The 20,484-nt window shown below is 46.1% G+C and overlaps 1 protein-coding gene across 1 annotated transcript in view; it reads right to left on the bottom strand.

The window, feature by feature from the left end:
- fbn2b (fibrillin 2b) overlaps window positions 1–20,484 on the bottom strand; it is a 71,359-nt gene that overhangs the window by 38,929 nt on the left and 11,946 nt on the right. The window contains exons 4-9 of the mRNA XM_069186146.1: window positions 19,996–20,094; window positions 13,695–13,790; window positions 12,511–12,606; window positions 5,528–5,725; window positions 4,857–4,982; window positions 251–376 (exon numbers count right to left, since the gene is read on the bottom strand). Of these exons, the coding sequence (XP_069042247.1) occupies window positions 251–376; window positions 4,857–4,982; window positions 5,528–5,725; window positions 12,511–12,606; window positions 13,695–13,790; window positions 19,996–20,094 (741 nt within the window). The remainder of the gene's footprint in view (window positions 1–250; window positions 377–4,856; window positions 4,983–5,527; window positions 5,726–12,510; window positions 12,607–13,694; window positions 13,791–19,995; window positions 20,095–20,484) is intronic.

Here is a 20,484-nt window from a genome sequence, read left to right as displayed (position 1 = left end):
ACGTCACCCCGACAGGCATGGATTCTTGTGAGTTCCTGCAGGATGGGCTACAAGTGTCCATTTGTTCCAAAAAGAAACGAGCTCGCTGAAGAAGTCTCTTCACAAAAGCTGGACTGGTTATCTGTTCTTTGACAACAAGTTCCCCCTGAGAGAGGCATTTAACAATCGCCTCTGAAATCCAATTATTTCATGCAAATGAAATGTTCCATAAGCATTGGTCTCAGAGCCAAGGCAAGAGGAAGCCACTTACCCACACATCTGGAACCATCTGCGCTGGTGACATAGCCACGGGGACAAGTACAGACGTAGCTGCCCGCTGTGTTGGTACACTCCCCACCGCCACAGACTCCAGAGATGGTGCTGCACTCGTCGATGTCTGAATACACACAGAGCACAGAGCAGTCAGGTGGCCAGGCGGGCCCGGTCAGAACTCTCAAGGTAAACATACATCACTGCACAACAGCACAGCTACAGCCATTGCTCAGTGCTGACCCCGCAGTGTCAGCCTTCTCCGCTTCATGGGAAAGCTGGATTGGGAGAAGGCCTGGCTCCCTCGCTGGGGAGAGGCGGCTACCGCGTAATCCTTTCCCCTGACCACATGATCTCGGAATCCAGCTGCAGGATTCTTCCACCGGCTTGTCCCATCTGAGATACTCTGCTCTGGCCTTAACTGGGAGCCAGGGATCAGCTCTCCTGAAATCTCATATCTTGCAGCTTGAGCATTTCATTTTGACCCTCTCATTTCGTATTGCTTCAGAGCTGCTTGTAGTAAACAGGACAAGATAAAGTCTCGACTCCTCTATGATTAAAATCCCTTCCACCTTTTTAATACATCATATTAATACATTGGGAGCATTTACTCTAGGTGTTAAACTGGTTTAGAACACAGCAGAGCTGGCAGGATGTGTTTTTCTTCTTGAAGCCAGTAAAATACTGCGACGCTACAGAAATCTACTGTAGGAAACTGAAAATCTGCCTTAGGTATACACCCCTGATGCAGGCAGACACTGCTTTCTGATTTGTGTATTTGCAACGCCCACCTCTCCCTGCTTCCCTGAGATCTGTACCAGAAATCCCTGCCCAAGATATGAGGGTTTGGAATGAACAGTCGGCCAACCGCTTGTGACAAAAAACATTGTCTTCCTTTATAATGTTGCACATGTTGGACCAAGGAAACACTAAGCTGAATCCCACAAGCAAAGAAAAAACAACTGAAAGATGACACCAACCCCCTGTTAGATGATGTGATAAAATCCAGATGGTTAGAGGAGCAGGATGGACATGGATAGCCAGGAGCTAAGGGATTGATCCAGGGGTGGATCAGAAAAGGCTGATAAGGATGTGATGTTATGTATACAGTATATTATATACGTAAAGCTCAATAACGTTGTGCACATTCATCCATACATATAATATAGGAAAGATTCTATCTCAGTAAATCTCATTAAAATGCAGATTTGGTTTAGGCACATTAGAGATTCGATCATATTATAAACAAAAAGTACAGTAGGGTCCATCTGCATGCAGTAGGTTAAAAAACTTAAAAAGCCTGTTGCTGGAACAGCCGTTCCTGTAAAGGGGGCACTGCGTGACCCAGCTGAGAACCTCTGTAAGACGACGTCCAACGTTGTTAAAGAGGAGAACAAAACCTGCAGTCAGCATTCGGCATGAACAAGCCCAGACTTTACTCACAGCAGACAGACAGCTGTATTGAAAAGGAAATGTCTGCCATCTGGATAAATGGCCACTGCACAGGTCTGCAAGCCTGTGTGTGTGTGTGTGTGTGTGTGTGTGTGTGTGTGTGTGTGTGTGTGTGTGTGTGTGTGTGTGTGTGTGTGTGTGAGAGTGTGAATCAGGGGACTTTGAGAGGTTCTCTTGTAATAATAAGCAAATCTTAGCCTATGGTCCTCTCTCTTCCTTCATAAATTCTTTTCCCCTGGTTTGCCCAGATGCTAACACCTGGAAGTGTGACCAGAGAACTGGATTTATTAAATCAAAAGATACTGAAATGAAAAAAAAGTGTGACTCTTGCCCCACATGCAACATATTTCTGTGGGATGGGTTTTGAAGCCTGGTGTTTCAGTGCCACTCTTTCGGAAATCAGCCAAAACCCCTCAGCTATTTGTAAATGAAATAAAAGATTCCCTACACATAATTTATAGCTTATGATTCCCCCCACCCCTCACCCCAATGATTTGCACCTCGAACTTTAGGTTTTTCTCCAGCTTCTTTTTTGGAAACTTATTGAGATGTTAACAACGCCCTTCTCGTCCCAGAAAACTTTCTTGGATCTCACCATCCCAGGTTTCCCCCACTCCCTCCCGCCCTTTTCCTCGCTATCCCAGCTGGGAGACTAAACAGCCATGGATCTGAGTGCCCAGGGGCTTTAAGTCTACAGTCTCTCATTGTCCCGCAATTAACACTTCGACCCCCCCCCACCCCTCTTCCCAGCCCCCACTCGCAATACTGTGCTTCAAAGGACAGAGAGCACCTTTCTGGCAGTCAAAGGCTAAGGAGTGTTCGTTCAGCTTGTAGTTCAGACAATCCCACCCTTTCACAAGCTTGACACGCTGTTCAGGAGCCAGAAGCCAAGCGCTACCTGACATTTTAATTAAAGGATGCTCCTGGACTCTTACTAAGCGGTGATCTCAGCTGTCTGGAATGGACTCCCCCCCCCCCTCCAAAAGCATGGATCAGCTCTTTCCAGGGACTCTCAGAAGCAGCTATGCTCACACACAAAGATAAAAAAAAGAACACCCCCACTCCCAGTTCGACAGATACGCAACTTAGCGTGATTCCGATCCACGCAGTTCTGACTGGAGCCTCGCTCATTGAGCTTCTTCCCAGCTAAAGTTACCATTTCAAGCCTTCCAAGCCTTCAGGCTGAGCATTACTAATCCCCTTTGTCAGCGGACGGTGATGAAAGGAGGAGTGATACAGATAACGCCATCTGCCAAGTGTTTCTATGTATAGGCATGTACTTATCTCTTATCTCAGAGACCCGCTCTAGCAAAGGAGAAAGAAGAAAATGCAAGCCTCGTCTTTTGTGGCCCTAGAGACCACAGTGCTAAAGCAAATTTGAAATGCACGCAGAAGTCTGAATGCAGGACAAGGCTTTTTTAAAAAAAATTTCCAGCATGTGATATGGTCTGATTTGAAAATTACAAACACAAAGAAGAAAACAAAGCAATAGAGAATATCCCACCCTGGTCCTTTTAGCAGCACAAGCAATGGCCTTTCGTGATTCCTTCGACACCAGATTCAGAGGTTTCTGAATGACCCTCACATGTGCTTAGCTAGACCCGGCAACCACAGATGGTTTCACATAACAGTGTTTAACACAAATACACCCACGGCTTCACAACCTCAGTTTTTCCTCTACATGTCTTCCCGTGAGGATTTTGAGTCTAATCTCTTAGCTCAGGCCAGTACCGGCAAGCCAAAAAAAGAAACACAAGAGCACTGTACTGGACATGTTCCTCCCCTTTAGCGTGGGACAAACACACACATAAATAATGGCATGATAATAAAAGCAATCTCTAATTCCTTTAGCTACAGCAACAAGAATGAGACCACATATCTTCCTGAAGAGCAGGATGTCATACAAACTTTCACCATGACTCTTGAAAGGTCCTTGTTTGTTTTTACTTTGCATTGTTTAAATTCTGGCTGAAGCAGCGCCAAGGAATGCAGCACATATACAGGGGATTGAAACCTGAACCGTTGATCAGTGCTCATAAGACACCAATGCACAGGACTACAGTCAGTATTTGCACAACAGTAACGCAAACACTTGTTGGGAGGCCTTATAAAAGGGACCAAAGAATAGGAAAGAAAGCTTTGAAATGGGATGGATTGAGACTGTCACTTGGGCTGTTGTAAAGGATAAATTTACAGTACAGAAACTCCAGTAAGCACCACTCGGTGCTTTGGGCACGTCACGAACATCTATTGTTGGCTGGAAGGTGGGTGGGTAGGAGGTGTCACCCTGCACTCCCTCATTCTCCTGTGTGCGGTTGTGGGTTCTTAGCCATGAGCCTATCCATCTGTCCAGCCATTTTCTAACTGCTGCTTTCAATTCAGGGTCAGAGGGCAGCCAGAGCCTATCCCGGCAAGCAATGGGCGCAAGGCAGGGTACGCCATGGATGGGACACCAGTGCATCGCAGGGCAGACGCACATTAACCTACCAGTATGTTTTCAGACTAATACACTAAAGAAGAAACACAATCATCATTTTATTCCTTTAACAAGTGTGAAGTCAGAACCTTCAGAACAATTCATGGTTAGAATTAGCTTTGCCTCATATATATCTGCCACCACTTGAGAGCTTCATATGGTTTCTCTACCATAAAAGAGCAGAGTGATTTCAAATCATTACAGAAGCACTGAAGACACTTCTGATCTTGACTGCTGTATTCTCCAGGTCTGACTCTCTACAATTTTGCTTGACCGCTGGGACTGGAGTCGTGACAACGTAAAGGCAATTTATACAGGAACAGTCCAAGGACAATTTAGGGTCTGAATGGTCAAATGTCTAGGATGGGAAATACAGAGGAACCGCTGCTGGCAACACTGCAGAACTTCAGAGTCCTAGAAGTGAACGGCGCACATAACAAAATCTTTCTGGCATGATATAAACCCTCTTAATTGTGTACATTGTGATATGTCAGCAAAATATTTAGAATGATTTAATCATGAATGTTAAAATAAAACCATATGACCTTATGGAAGCGCCATGAGAGAAAAGGCTTGTTTACCAGTTGAAGCCACCCCCATGCCCAGACAGACCTAATGCACAAGTCGAAAACATTCCGGGCAACGTTCAGTCTCGAACCCGCGCCGTGCACCCACTCACCCTCGCACTTCTGGTTGACTTCGCTCTGTTTGTGCCCAGCAGGGCACTTGCACTCATAGGACCCCACAGTGTTGATGCAGTTCCCACCCTGGCACAGCCCCGGAATGGCCTGGCACTCGTCCACATCTGAGAGAGAGAGACAGAGACAGAATCCATGATGCCTGGGATTTAGGGAATGTGGACAAACTGGGCCAAAGGATTTCTGTAAGACCCATCAGAGCTATCAGTGATTACAGGAAAAAACAATCTCTATATTTTTAAAATATCACCCCTTCAAAATTTAGTTTCAAAGCCACATTCATGTTCTGGTACATTAAACTTTTGAACACGGTGGTATCATTAACCTTCAGTGAAATAAAAGCTTTGGGAATGTTAAGTGACACAGCATGGAAATTCTTATTTGTAATACTTTGGAGTTACAGTTACTGTTCCTTTCTTTGTGATCTAGCAGATACAGAAAGAACACAAGGAGCCATGAATTGCTCAAGACCTTTTCAAGACATGCTCCAGAAGACATTCTGCAAGAGACTCGTTTGAGTGTTTTGCAAAGCTCCCGAAATGGTGCCGTGATGCAGGGAACATGTAGGCAGAGGTATCTCTACAAACAGGGAAAGGTATTGGACTGATGAATTCAACTGGAACCCCAGCTGACCCGCAGATGTTAGGCTCACCCTGGCAGGCCCCCGTACGAACGTTGGGGATGAAACCACGTCGGCAGGGGTGTGGCTGGGCTGGGCACATTTCGCACGGGTGACCCCAAGCACGGCCAATGGTAGCACAGCAGAGAGTCTTGGTGCAGACGATGCCACTCAGCTGACCCTGGCACATCTGGTTGTTGACCTGAGTGAAGCACGGCCCAGTGCGGTAATCTGGAGGAGAGACCGAAAGCAAGAGAAATCAGAGAAAAAGAATGAAGTCGTCTGATATCCAAGTAAAGGGCTCACCAAAGGCCTTTGACAGAAGTCTCTGCAGGGGGGTTTACAAAGCCCACTGCATCAAAGCAGAGATCAGCTTCTGAAAGGAATTGTAAAAATCTGAGTTTCGATAGGCCATTTTGCATCACTCTATACAAATCTTTAAAAAAATTGATTGATGTGAATGAGAGAGACAGAGAGAGAACCAATTCAAACTGGGCTCAAACAGCACCAGTGTGGCTTTGTTTTCAGGAATTAGTGAGGGACCATTGGCCACTGACTGAGCTGTTTACTGGGAAGTAGTATGCAATTGAGTAAACCGCACTTCAGAAGTCCAGGAGCGAAACAGTGAACAGTGAATTCAACAGTGCTTTGCAACATCCAACATCCAATCCCATATAAATAAAGTGAAATTCCTACAGACGGCTTCATTGCTAACTTTATCAGTGACTTGAAACTTTGTATTAGGCTCATTTTGAGTAAAACGACCAGCGATGAAAAAAATAACAGTAAAATAACCACAAAAAGGGTATCAAACCTGCTATCAACTTTTCGGGGAAATAAAAAAGACATTTCCTACAGGTCTGTTTGTGGTCTAATGAACTGTGGGTAACTGGTGCGGAATATAACAAGCATTTGACCTTATCCTGAGCTGCCTATTGCAATGCACATGTGCAAGTGCCACATGTGTGCATTTAAAATAAAGTCAGATGCATAATGGCTCTGCCCCCTCAGTACAGTCTGTACAGAAGTTTGCAGCAGGTAATAGATCGCTATTCTCAATGACCTAAAATGTTTCCCTCAAAATGGCAGGTAAACCCTTCTGAACCTGTGGCTCACTTGTGGTTAATGAAAAACAAAACGGCACTGCACCTAAACTAGGACAGACTTGAGAGCCGGAGGCAGTCAGTCCCCCAGGGCACCCCCCTTCCCCCTGCTCACTCCCATGACCTCACAATCTTCCTGGCCAATTTGAGGCCAGGCATGTCAATCTCCTCTGAGGCCCAAAGACCCGCTGAGCAAAGCAACAAACATCTGGGACTGATCATCCCGCCTGGCTGGAGACGAGGCTAGAGACACCGTCTCCAGGCTGAATTTGCCCCGACGTGTATGGAACTCCGATTTTGTCCATCTCCCAGCATATACAGTACCATATACTACAATCCTCCAATGCTAAGAAACAAAATCAGACAACCACACCTTCTGACCCCCCGGTCTCTCAAATTAACTAATTTAAAGTAAACCAGACCAATCTCAATGCTATGCACATCGGGACCTCTTGTCCTATTTTAAACTTGACATTTTTTATGTTCTTACTGTTGTACCTGTAACATCTGGATCCAGAATTTAATTACTGTTTAATCCCACTGAAGGATTCTGGTGCTCCTCTGCTACACTCTGATTTGGGCATGGATTGCCTTGCATGCTTAACACTGTGAGATATACTGCAGAGGATATGTGCCCTCAAATCAAGGATATTGTGTTGTCAGCCCCTATTCCAGCCTAGACAATACAGACAAGAGCCCAACCCACTGTGCCAAAACACTACTCTCTTGCTGCAGGGAGCTGCAGTGCTCTTAAGTGCTTTGGAGGCTGATGCCACCCCAACATGATAATATAATACTTACTGTATTATACTGCTTAGACTAGCATAGTGTAAGAAAGTCAGGCATTTTCATATGGTTTTATTAACAGTCAGAATAAATCATTCCTCTATCTCCTGATTGCTCCACTGCCTCTTCTGACTATGCTGTTTCCTAGAAAGATTGCAGTTCACCGAGCCTAAGATGGTAAAAAAAAGTTTTTGGCCTGTGCAAGATTACAACCAACACCTACAGAAATGAACAGATAAGAAGGTCATGCAGTGTTGATCTGCAAGGCCACCCAGCTCTACCAGGTCGGTGCTAATGCATCAAAGGAGCCATGAGTGGGAAGAAAAGCTGCTTGAATTTGGGAAAAAGTCCATATTCCAATACTTTGATCTTAAAAATAATATGCTGAAATGTGAGCTCCCAAACCTTTGCACAATGTGTTGTGCTCATTAAGTATGACCCAAGAATAATGCAGGAACAGGGGGAAAAGAAGCAAGCTCACAAAGTGCTGGTCCAGCATTGGGCAGCACAGCTGATCTGGTTGCAGGCCCTGAGACTCACACTCAGAACAGCACCCGCCAAACAAAAGACTCTTGAGTTATGAGTTTGGTTGTAATAGGCTGACTAAGAATTACAAAGCCACAGCCTCAGACCCCAGGGGCTCAGGAAAGCAGCCTCTGTACACAGCTGGAAAACCAACGGGTAAACTCCTGTGAGCTCTGTAGCCTGAGAACATTCCCATTCTGACTCCAGAGAGCTAGAAATGGGTGGTGTAGGGGCCAACTGGGAGTTTAGGAACGCTGGCAACATTCGGAAGCAATTTCTACATTTATTACACTCTGCACAGATCACACTGGAGGACACAGTGTACCCCTCCTGCTGTTGTCCTTTCTTTCTGTGGGATGTTTGGTCACTCAAACCAATCCCTTCCCTTTCCATTCCCTGCCATTATCCTTAGTTTTCCTACGCTGCCTGCTCCTCCATACTCTACAGAAAAATGCCATCCCTTCCCAAGAAAATCTTGCAAAACCTAATCACCTCCTACAGAGATATTTCATCATTAACCATCCAATTTTTTAGGACATCAGAATAGGTTTATATTTTCCAAAAGTAATGGAAATCTGCAAAGCGGTGTAATATCAACTGGTGTTTGTACTAAAGCAGCAGGAGGAGTGCTTGTAACACAGGTAAAACATTCTAGACAATGCCCAGGATCAAGTATTGATACTCTACAAGGGTCAAGTATCTGCCTTCTGTGCAGGTTTCACAAGTGCCAAGTTAAACAGAATAAAAGTTAGAATAGAGCTGGATGCTCCTTTATCTTGTCACAAGATAGAAAAAGAGCCAAACAGTGTGGTTTTCCACCAATATCTTGAACCTTTGACCCCAATTATATCATAGAAAAATTCAACAGCCTATCTTCTTCACGGTGGGGAAGGGGAGAATGTGCTCTGAAAGAAAAAGGTCAAGGCACTCTCTAGCAAAAAGGAAATATTAGAAACTCCTAGGCTTTCCTGACAGAAGTTTAATGTTTCCGGTATTGAACAGCCTGGCCTCTTAAAGCAAAGTGATTTATAAGACACCTAAACAGGCAAACAAGCAATGACCCCCCTCCCACCACCTCCTCCTGAGAACGTATTCTTTTCAAGGGCAGCCAGAGCAAAGGCCTCACATTCTTGACCAGCCACTAAAAATTAGTAGCTGATGTCAGTCTTTAATCCCATTCCTTTATTTCACATGCTGTGCAACCTCTTGCCTGTTGTGCATGTTCTTGGGTATACTCTTACACTAATGTTTCTGCTAATTGTTAATGGTGCCTTACCAAATTGTTCCTCAATTCTGACAAACATGGGGAAGAATTTGCTGGTTATACAGACTTAGATGCATAAACATTCAACAACTCACATCAGAGCACAGTGCAACACAACTGTCCTTCCCACCACCAAGTGGGGTGTTTTGGAAGAGCATTTTCAGCCAATATATATGATAACACTCTCAAGCAGGGAAAGCAACATGCTTTTGGAGCACCTTTGGAGCACTCAGCTAAAAGTGTGGAAAAAAAAAAGAGTATGCACACTGAAATGCACAAATATAGCCGTGAGATCCCTTCCCCAATCAGTAGGTGCTAGCTGTAAATGTTTTGACCCAAATTGAAGACGACAGACCATCTTTTAATTACATACTGTTTGTAACGATTTGCTGTATGTAATCCTCTCTTTATGGAGGTATCATGCTGTGGCTCAGCTTTGCACTAGACAGCAGCATGGCTGATTCTACCACTTGTTGAGGAAACGGCATCTCCACCGATGCTCCAAAGGCCTGTGTGCATGAATTACAGTGTGGGCTGTAACAGCACCCCAAACGGTAGTACTGCATCCACACTTTGAGCGGCATTGCAGTCCAGTGTGAAGCAATGGGGCAGCCCTCCAGGGGGGTCAGGTGAATGGGAAAAAGCTATTTTAAGTCACAGGAGATTGCCTTTTGTTGACTGACTGAGCAGTCAAGTGTTCCAATATTTACCTAAGAGCAGGATAAAAACAGAAGAAAGCCCTATGCCTTGTTTACAGTACAAAACACCCAAATAGCTTGGGAAGGGGAGGGGGGGGTGACATTATTTGCACAGCATTACCACTTGAATCCCTTCTTATTTGCCTCATATAACTTCAAAGAGAATTTCATTCCCAACCCAGATCCGTTTCAAAGTGTTGCCAGTGTGGTAGCTTTAGCACAAGCTGTCACCCACATGGCCAAGGCATGGTGTCGAAAACCGACTCCCATGGGAACCATCAAAAGACAACTGCTCAAGACACAAGGGTGCACAGAGAGCTGAACGCCCCCTCCACCCCACCCAACCCCCCTGGTCGCAACATTCTTGTGGTTTCATATGAGAGGGGTGAAGAGCTACTCTGAAGCAGGCTGCAGGGCAGTCTGTTCCAATAGGCCTCAAAAAGAAAACCTCAAGAATAAGAAAGAGGGATTGACTGAACTCCTTCCACAGTGACTGTTCCAAATGCGAGTGGGCTGGTTTGTTTGTAGGTTGTGTGTGTGTGTGTGTGGGGGGGGGATCGAGGGGGGGCACAGGTGGGGCCTGGAGGGACTGGGTGGGGGGGAGGTTGGTGGAGGGCTTTATTCTCTTTCGCCCTGGCTCAGCATGAAGACCAGACTGTTTGTGCAAGCCTGGTCCTGGCTGTGTGTACACAGCTGGGGAGGCCATTTTCTTCAGACATCCACCACCCCCCCTCCGCCTTCCCCATCCCCATCAGGAAATGTCCAGGGCTCCGCTAAAAGAATCGCTTTCTCTCTCACTCCTGGGGAGCTTTATTTATTGCCAGATGTCTGCACGTTTTCTCTCAAAGTGTCGTGTTTTTCAAGAAAACAAGCCCCAGAGAATGGATGGGGAGCGAGGCAGGGTGGGGGGGGTGGGCTGGAGAGTGCTGAAGCCGGTTTCAGACCACGTCTCTCCCTGCTCCTGGCAGGGCTCTGCGACCCTGTTCATTCAAGGAAGCTCTGGCCCTGGTATCAATAAAACTCTGCCTTTCATTACTTTCCAGTAACCCCCTTTGCCCCCGCGGTTTCAGTTGAAGATTTCATTACTACTCCGCGCCCTAAATTGAGTTAGGCCACCAGTCAAGAGGAAACGTCTGGTTTCAGTGTGTGATCCTGCGCACAGGAAAGCACACACACACACAGGGCTGGTACAGCCTGGACTGTATTCCCGGAGACAAGCGATGGCACAGCCATCGAGGGAGAAGAGCCGACTTCCTGAGCTGAGCGGCCTTCTCCCGCCAGCAGGCCTGTCTAGGAATTGTACTTCCAGGGGGCGGGAAACAAAAGACCGACTGGCAAAGTCACCATGTGCACCGAAACACAGAACGGTGGTTTGGTCACGCAGACGCATGTCTACACACACCGCAGGTGAGAAGCGTCTGAAGATCTGGGGCTTGATTTTTTTTTTTCCCGCTGGGTTTGAACAATACAACTTCAATTGATCTGCTGTAAAAATCCTGTATTATTGATAAGAATTCCACACTCTGGTTATTCAGATGAATCACCTTCAGGCACGGCTGGCAGCACTGGCAGTATCAGAGGTAAAGCAGCAATGTCTGGAAATGTGGACAAGACACTAGGATCCCTTATCAATTCATCAATTTCCCTCCGGGATCAATAAAGTCTTATCTATCTGTACTGTACTGTACGCTTTCAACTGTATTCGTTTAATCTTCCACAAAGATAACCGCTAACCTGCTAATATAGTTTTAAAAGGATGATTAACTAAGTGGTCTGCTGAATGCATTCAAAGTGCTTGGATGCACAACTCTAATGTACAAAGACATAAGGGATTAGCTAATATCAGGGGATAACAAGAGAAATTCAAGCAGCCTGTAAATCTTGTGGAGGTTTTTACTAGGTGTTGGGTATAAAACTCTCCAACAGTGGCTCTGACCGAGTAGAGGAAATAACGATTAGAGATACAGAAGCAACACAAATCAAAACGGTGAAAATACAAACTATTAAACCAACAATATGACAGCAACCCTTCCTAAGTTTTTATTTACAGGCTGTTAAATGGGAGAAAAAATAATTTAACGAGGAACGATACGGAGAAGTTGGACAATGAAGGTTTAAGACTCCATGGAAGGAAAGAAACTTTTGTGTTGCGTACTTTGCACGGTAGAGAACCGCTGTGTTAAGCAATAGCGCAAAGTCTCATACTGTAAGTCCATTTCTTTCGATGGGAGTCTTAAACCTCCATCGTCCAAACTTCTCCGTATCGTTTCTGGTTAAATCCGTTATTTTTCCTCTCGCATTTTACCGTCTGTAAATAAAGTTGATACATAAAGTCAGTTATAAATACCGTTAGCTTTGCCCAGTAATAAGGAACACGAAGCATTTTCGGGTCTAAACGACATTTTTTTTAAAAAAAAAAAGAACCGAACTTCGGAGAGCGGTTTCAACGTCATCGAGTCTTATCCAAAAGCTGGCGACTAAGCCCGCCCAGGCCAACTTTTTCGTGATTTGGACCGGACATTTTTTTGGTTTTGGTCATAATACGCATAACCAGGCGACGCTCATCGCCTTTAGGTTTCCGTTCAGCCGGCGGTGGGATGGAAGCTGGCAGAGGCGGGGAAGCCCTGTCTTTGACCTTACCTCTCTCGCACTGCGGGCCGGTGAAGCCGTACACGCAGGCGCAGCGGTTGGGGCCGATGCAGCGCCCGCCGTTCTGACAGCCGTTCTCGCAGACGGCTGCCGGGAGAGAGAGAGGGGGGGGGGGAGAGAGAGAGAGAGAGCCGCGGGGGCTCGGGGTTAGCGAGCACGTGTTCGGACCATGCGCCGGTCCCCACAACACAACACACACCTGCAGGGCTAAGAACCTACCTGCAGGCCTGTAACTCTTCTGAATGCGTAATGGTGCTGTTTTTTTCTTATGTTATGCCCACCTTTCTTTTTTTTTTTTGCCCAGAATAACTTTCAATAAGTAGGGCCTCCTTCAACATGAACCAGAGACTAGCACCAGGGGGGGTTGGATCTAGTCATTCGGGCCGCACACAGATGGGACTGGAGAGTAGCCTGCTCTCACAGAACGTGGTTTTAAGTTTTGGATGTCAGGGAATGGAAAGGGTTGTTGTTGTTTTTGTGTGTGTGTGTGTGGAAAATACCACAAGGCTCTTAAATCTCTCGCTTTCGAGAAGATGATGTGCTGCAACCTGCGGCCAGCCCCGATGATGCCAACGGGGAAAGGGATTCCGAAAGGACTGGCTCATTAGGGGTGATACGTGGGCGCCTGCGAGCTTGTGCTGCTGCACAGAGAGACTTGTGTTAGCCCCGTCCAAACCGCTATCTAGAGCTCTGAACAGGACAAGCAGAACTTGTGGAGGACGCAGGCTTGAAGAAGGGTGCGTGGCGATAAACTGGAATTTAGGGTCACTCCAACATGGCAGGCGCACAGACTGGGATAATCAATAAGATGTGATTTTAACTCCATTGATCCATCCATCCTCTAACCACTTTATCCCATTCCGGGGTTGCCGGGGAGCTGGAGCCTATCCCAGCAAGGCTGGATACACCCGGATACATCACAGGACACACACAGGCGCAAACACTCACAACAGGGAACATTTTCCCAGGAATCAGTTAACCTATGCGTGGGACCGTGGCGGGAAACCCTTGCAAACACAGGGTGAGCGTGCAAACTCCATGCAGACAGCACCCCAGGAGTTGAACCCAGGGCCCCAAGCGCTGCGAAGCAGCAGAGCTCACCGCCGTGCTGTCGTGCAGTCCAATCCTAACCCTAATGAATTGTACAACGGTGAGGAAAAACAAGAAATACTCACGCTGGCCGCAGTGAGTTCCAGTGTAGCCCTTCTGGCACAGGCAGCTGTCGTCATTGCAGCTCCCACCATTCATACACCGGACGTTGCAGGACTGCACTGCAGGGAGGACACAGACACAGGGGTCAGAGGTCGTCGGCATCACGGCGGCCCAAAGCCTCACACAGGACAGGGGAGGGGGACGCGAGGTCGGCATTTTCAACAGGGCGCGCAGGGGAATCCTCTTGGATTTTCATTTCGCAATGCAGGAAACAAGCCACCAGACTTAAGGAGGAAGTAAAAGGTTAATTCCACGCTAAGAAGGAGACAAAGAAAACACAGCGTTTCGACTGGTGAGTCTTCTTCAGCTGAAGAAGGTTCAACCCAAAGAAAGGCTTCATCCAAAGAAGACTCAACAGCAGAAACGTTGCGTTTCTTCTTTCTGTTTTTGAGCACAGAATTAACCATTCACAGCCAGCACACACTTGCTAGCACAAGACATACAGTATATACACATTTACTTCCACAGGTTAAATACAACTTTTTTTAAAAAAAAAGTATTGCACTGGGGAAAAAAATGACTGCACACCTACCATACTATGGTTTTGATATTTTACTGGGACAAGAAGTATAAGCTCATGCTCGGCGTTCAAACTGCTTGCATTCCGAAAGTTGCAGATCAAAGCGTGGAAGAAAAAAAAATTGAATTGGCGCTTCCTTAAGTCTTCAATTTGACTGTTAACAATGATTAAATTGCTAATCAGGTTGGTACTTCCTTGCTCATTCATGTCCTTCCAGCTGGCTCGTAACTGTAGGGCCTGTTGGAGAACGTGGAGGTTTTGGTCAGGTGTGGTTCAAAGCAGTCAGACTCCTAAACCAAACCAGGAGCTGCACAACTTTGTCTCGAGTCAGAGCCATGCAGGAAAGCCAAAAATGCTCTGGGTGGACCAACACCTACTGGAAGAGGCCCAATTTCAATTCAGACACCAAAGGTGGTTCCGATAAAATCGGGATTGTGCTGACATGCAGGGCCAAGTTTCCTCGTCTCCATCAAGACACCGTCAGGACACTGAGTGTTCCAATTTTCAAGGACATGAAGCAAAACCGGAGACCAAAATATGATATTTTATCGGTAGAAAAGCACACATGGTGCTTTTTATTGTCTGTGCAGACTTTAATGCCGTTACCTGTGCAGACTAAGACGTGTAGTGAAACAGTGTGTTCTAGGAGACATGTAGTTTTAATCACAGTAAAACTCTTTAGTTGAAACCAGTAGCACAAAGGCCAAGAGCAAAAACATGATGCAGATGTTACAACTAGGAGTCCATAATTTAACTAAATGAAAAATGAAAAAGTGTCCAAAAAGACTGCATGTTAGCATGAGCAACAACCACGCTCTTAATGAACAACGCCACGGGACCTTTCATGACTTTGTTTTCATTCTGTCTAAATGACAGCACCTCATACAGCAGTGTCCTCAGTCATCACACGAGAGAATTAGATGGGACAAACTGTTCCAGAGGTGAAAGTGCCACTAATTTGGTCCACTGGGGGGATTTCCTAAGAGATCTCCCATCCCAGTACAGACCAGAACCCTGTCTTGCTTAGCTTCTGAGAAATGACGAGATCTAGCTACAAGGTGGTGACACTATTGATTGCCAAATACCTCGTGTAACAATGGTTAGGTCATTCTCCTCAACAAAGTCCAAATTGAGATAAAATGATAAAATCCCCAAATTAAGATGGGATATACTGGAGTTCCCCCGTGTCAGGCTGTACGTGCAACAGTAGGAAACTCAAGTGATGCCAGAAATACTGCTTTCCTTGTGTTTCTCCAGCAAATTAATTCAATTGCATCACGAGAGGGGAGGCAGCAGAACAGCTGGATTTTAAAAATGACTTCATGGTTTGAGTTTTGTCACCGTGTGTCGGTAGAGTAATGTCCAGTGTAGACATGCAGACATGATGGCATATGAGGTCATGGCACATGTACATTGTTATAATTATGACCATTAGTGAAATATGGGATTTTTATTTACACATTTGTTAAAGCCACCTGGCGAAAGCTGTCACCCCAGGGGCGTTTCTGCACACACCTGAATTGGCTCCATGCCCCTGTTGCGTCCCTAAGAAAAACAATTTGAACAGGAAAGGAGAAACTGAGATTTTTCCCGCCTCTCACAGATTTGGCGAGTCATGCAAATTGGCACAGGAAGCGACGTGTTCCAGAGCCCCCAATTCTGGGTGGAACCTGCATCACACCCATGTCCCTGGAAAATATTCACACCTTCCTTTCCTTTTTCCTCTTTAACATCAACATCTTTCCACTGTGCTCCCGCTCCGTCTCGGGGCCGGCGGTTCGCGAATTAATGCGCACTGAAGGAAAACGACAGGCCCTCTCGCTCTGGGGCTCGCCTCAGTCGACTGCAGCTCTGCTCTTCTGATGGACCACAATGCGCTTCACTGCTTAGCAGTGCCGTGAGCAAAGGCCACTCTCATGTTTCTAAATAGCAAGAATATCACGATGTCGGCTTAAAAAAACAGCTCACTCCTATTGAAGAACTGGACTTGATAGCAGCATTTATAACCGGATTTAATCCTCCTAAAGACCCAAACAGGTTTGTCTTAGTCATGAGCACAAGCAGAACGTTCGCATCAGTACAGTCTATGACTAAATCTCTGACTAAGCTGTCCCTCAGCTCTCAGTCAGGGCAAAGATCCACTGGAATGCTGTAACGTAATTTAATCACAGGCGCCCAGGATAACAAGGCCTGCAATTGGTTAAAAAAAAATTAGATTTTAAACAAACACACAACCAGGCAGGCTCCCTAGGGCCGTGGAAAGGGAATGATTTAGAACACAAGATTGCTGAAGAAGACAATGCTGCAGCCCCTGGCTTCAGGCACTGGGATGAGAACGGGTTCACACCCCTCTGGCGCTGGCCGGGGCGCTGACACGGCCCTCCCATTGGCTGCGGCCGAACACGGCCCCTAGCAGGGAGAGGCAACACCGGGGTCACGTTCTCCAGCCGGGCTGTAAACAGGAAACCGTTCCATGGGGAGTCCGGGAGCTTTAGCAAGGCCTGAGTCTCTTCGTCCCCGCTGGAGAGTTGGGATGCAATCTCACTGCTCACAACGGCGCAGCCCCGCGATGTTTTTTGGGGGAAGAAACCTTCTCCTTGTGATACAGTTCTGTAACACTTTTTTATGCAATGCTTTTTAGCCAGGGAGCACAAAACATGATGCTTTTTACCCAGGAAGCGGAAAACTTAAAAATCACAAAGCAAAGCCTTGGCTACAGCAGAGCTTAAAACACGAGCATGTCACCTCAGCTGGTCTCCACGTATAATTAATAATTAATAATAATTGCTTACACTTACACTTTCCTGGACACTCCACTCAAAGCACCTCACAGGTAATGGGGATTCTCCTCCACCAATGTGCAGTATCCACCTTTATATTTATAATATTTTCTACTTCATATTTAATATTATATTTCTACATCCTTTAAGCAGATGCCATTCTTTAAAACTTTGTCTGCCTGAAGGGAGCAATATAACCGCCGTTTTCAAGAGGCTACTGCCCAGAGCTCACAATAATTAAATGCAGATACAGCTTCTCCGATGCTGAGCTTCCTACGTAAGCACCTCTCATTCCAGCACGACACAGCGTCTGCAGAGCTAGCGCCCCGTTTCTCCAGCGGTGCCCAGAAACAATGCCGATGTGTTAAGGATGTTTAGGCCTCACGGGCCGCAGAGCTAGAGGAACAATGCGGTACTGTGTCTCGGATTAGCCCAAAAAGGAGTGCCCCAGGACTGACACAACTTTGTGCTCCCTTCCAGGTCCTGTTCCTCGCCAGCTGGCCCCAGCCCCACGTATTTATTGGACACACATGACTGCTGTTTGTTGACAGCTGTTTTGAAGAAACCGAAAATTAATGCGCACAGCAGCTCAGGGACAATTAAAGTTCGAAGGAGAGGAGGAGGAGGAGGGGTAGTCAGTCCATGTTCTCTGCCCTGCAAGTCTTTTATGGCTGTGCCCAGTGAACAGGAGGCACGGCGTTTGTTGTTCGGGAGCTAATTCCGGTTTCCCTTCTGGGTAATAAAAGCAGCCTCAGTCTACAGTTCCCTGCATGCACTGGACAGAACATCGGGGAACTAACTGTAGCCTGTCCTATCATTCCAATACCCAAAGAAGAGCCAGAGGAAACAATGCAGCTTAAACATTACTTAAACGCACCAAGAAACCTTGTTTTAGAAGTGCACCAGAGTCTAATTTCAGAAAGCAATGCAACCCACAGATGTTTCTTCAAAAACTGGGAATCAATCCATAGTGATGAGATCTCTTTGAGCCACAACTCCACATAGAGTCCATTGGATGTTTTGTTTATAACTGGTACATAAACGTGCCGGCAGGATGTTTATCACATTTGGGAAATGTTTACAACCAGAGCCAGTCCCTGCACTGCAAAGTCCTCGCGGCTGGTCTCAAAGATGGCAAAGGACGGACGCCCTAATGCCGTGCGCGACGTTCTGGGAAAGAGAGCTGGTGGGACTGCTACAAGTGTTTGAAAGTTTAAAAGTGATGACTATAACAAAGAGGGAACACTGTGTCTGGAGAGTTAACCTGAGGATTAAGCTCTCCTGTCTGTCAAACACATGCACATCAACTAGTGCCTTTCAGGCAGGTTAGGAATTAGTGCTTGAAACGTAGTGCAAAAACCAGCCCATGTAGAGCATTATCTATAAAATGCATGTTTGGTAAAGATTTACTTTAGATTGACTTTGGTTTAAGACTTACTTTACCAAAGATGCATTTTATATATGATGCATTACAGGCGCTTGCATGGCATTATATAAAATGCATATATATATATATAAAATAGAGGAACAAGTAAAGGTTTGTTCCATGTTGAAAAGAGAAGAAAAGAAACACAACATTTTGGCTGTGGAGCCTTCTTCGGGTGTCAAGGTTTGTGTTTCTCTTTCCGGCAGAAATAAACCTTCACAGTCTACGCACGCTGACGCAGCTCCCTACTTGAACTATATATATAAAATATATATCTAAAATGCATCTTTGGTACAGTCTGTGGGCAGCTGATCGGGGATAGTCAGTTAGGCATAGCTATGTGAGGTGTTGCCTTCTGGAAAATGACTTCATAGGGTTTTCCAGCTCCCAGCCAGAAAGAGGCCCTCTTTGACAGTAGAGACCTGCATGAAGGCTGGTCTCTCTGTTCAGGGACTATGGACTACTTCCCAGCACATAAATCCTGCGCAGGGCCTCCCCCGAGTTTCATGGCAGTAAAAGACGTCCCTCTTTACACCCTAGAGGCTCAGACAACGAGAGCTGTGAATTGTATGTGTGTGTCCGCTTGTGTGTGACCAGGCAGGGCTAGGTGTGTGTCTCTGTGCAGAAAGGGAGAGGAATGCACAGAGACCCATGCTCCTACAGGCCGTTACTGCACACAGTCATACAAACAGCACACTCCCACACACACAGTACAGTAATTTACAGTACATCAGTGGCTGCATGGGAAATGAGAAAAATAACCATCTTATTAAAAAAAACATTTTTTTCTAGTGGCTACAGATATTTTTAGAAATAATCTTCTCTTTCTTCTTTCAATAATTCTAGACGATCAGTATCTGTAGATAAATTGTGGAGACTGGGACGATAAAACCTTCACACCTACCTTCACTGTAGGAGACATTGTGGCAGTATGAAGCAAGCTAGGTTGTTGAAGTCCATACCCTAGCTTCATTCAAGACACAGCTTGATCAGTTAGCTACTAATTATCTTAACTCACCCATCTGTAACCTTTCTTATGATCCTGTGTAATTCTTCCAGAAACACAAATCAGAAAAGTTCTCCAAACAGGAAAGTTGTTCAGATTCCAAGTCATGCTATCAATTGGTTTTCATCGCTCAGTTCATTTGTTTTTTCCTGGCAGGCATCGTGAAGGGGCTTCCGCAAATGACAGCGGTTTCACAGAAATGCAGCTTTTCCTGAAACCCCAGATCACACAACGGCCTGCTTCAGCACTTGCTGAGCAATGCAACGCACTGTCTTGAAAGCGGCATTGTGGGTAGCCTGCATAAAAAAGCTTTTAAGACCGACGACCGGTCGTCGTTCGACACAACTCACAATGCCGATCTCAAAAATGAAAGATCAAAACATCTGGACTGCAAATGAGTGTTTGGAGATATGGGGGTCTTGGACTGTTTATGGAACAACGTTTTTCAATATGGCATGAGCCAAAACCGACAGAAATACATTTCCACGTCTCCCAGCCATGCCAGGGGCATCGTGGGACAGTGAGATCTCACCTGACGTAGCCCCACAGCCGGGGGACAGCTGTCCGTTGGAACATGTGCACATGTTGGGGCGTGAACAGAAGCCTTCCCCACAGGAATTCCTGCAGATGGCTGCACGGGACAGAGGGAGGGAGAAGGAACGTCAAGCAAGGGGGGGTCGGATGCAAAAATATAAGCAGGAAGACAACACAGTCAACAGCAGTCTTGGTGGAGGGGGCAGTTACCGGAATGACAGTATTTCAGAGCCGAGCGTGACACGGTAACACCTGCACAGTTCGGCGATCGCTCCAGGGCACGCTTTGATGCGTGAGTCACAGCGAAAAAAAGAGTTAAGAATTTTCCACATTAAACATTCCACTGCTGCTAACACTGGCTATTAATTTTGGAAATGAGTCTCTTTAACAACCGAGGCAGCGCGGAGCTTTTCAAGAAACAGAATCCGTGACATTTCCGGGGTCAAAGGTGCTTCCCATTTCGAAACCCCCCAACACATAAACTCCA

The sequence above is a fragment of the Lepisosteus oculatus genome, chromosome 29 (genome assembly GCF_040954835.1).
Source record: "Lepisosteus oculatus isolate fLepOcu1 chromosome 29, fLepOcu1.hap2, whole genome shotgun sequence".
Classification (NCBI taxonomy): Eukaryota; Metazoa; Chordata; class Actinopteri; order Semionotiformes; family Lepisosteidae; genus Lepisosteus; species Lepisosteus oculatus.
Note: the sequence above shows the minus strand (reverse complement) of the source record. Positions and strands in the feature narration are given on the sequence as shown.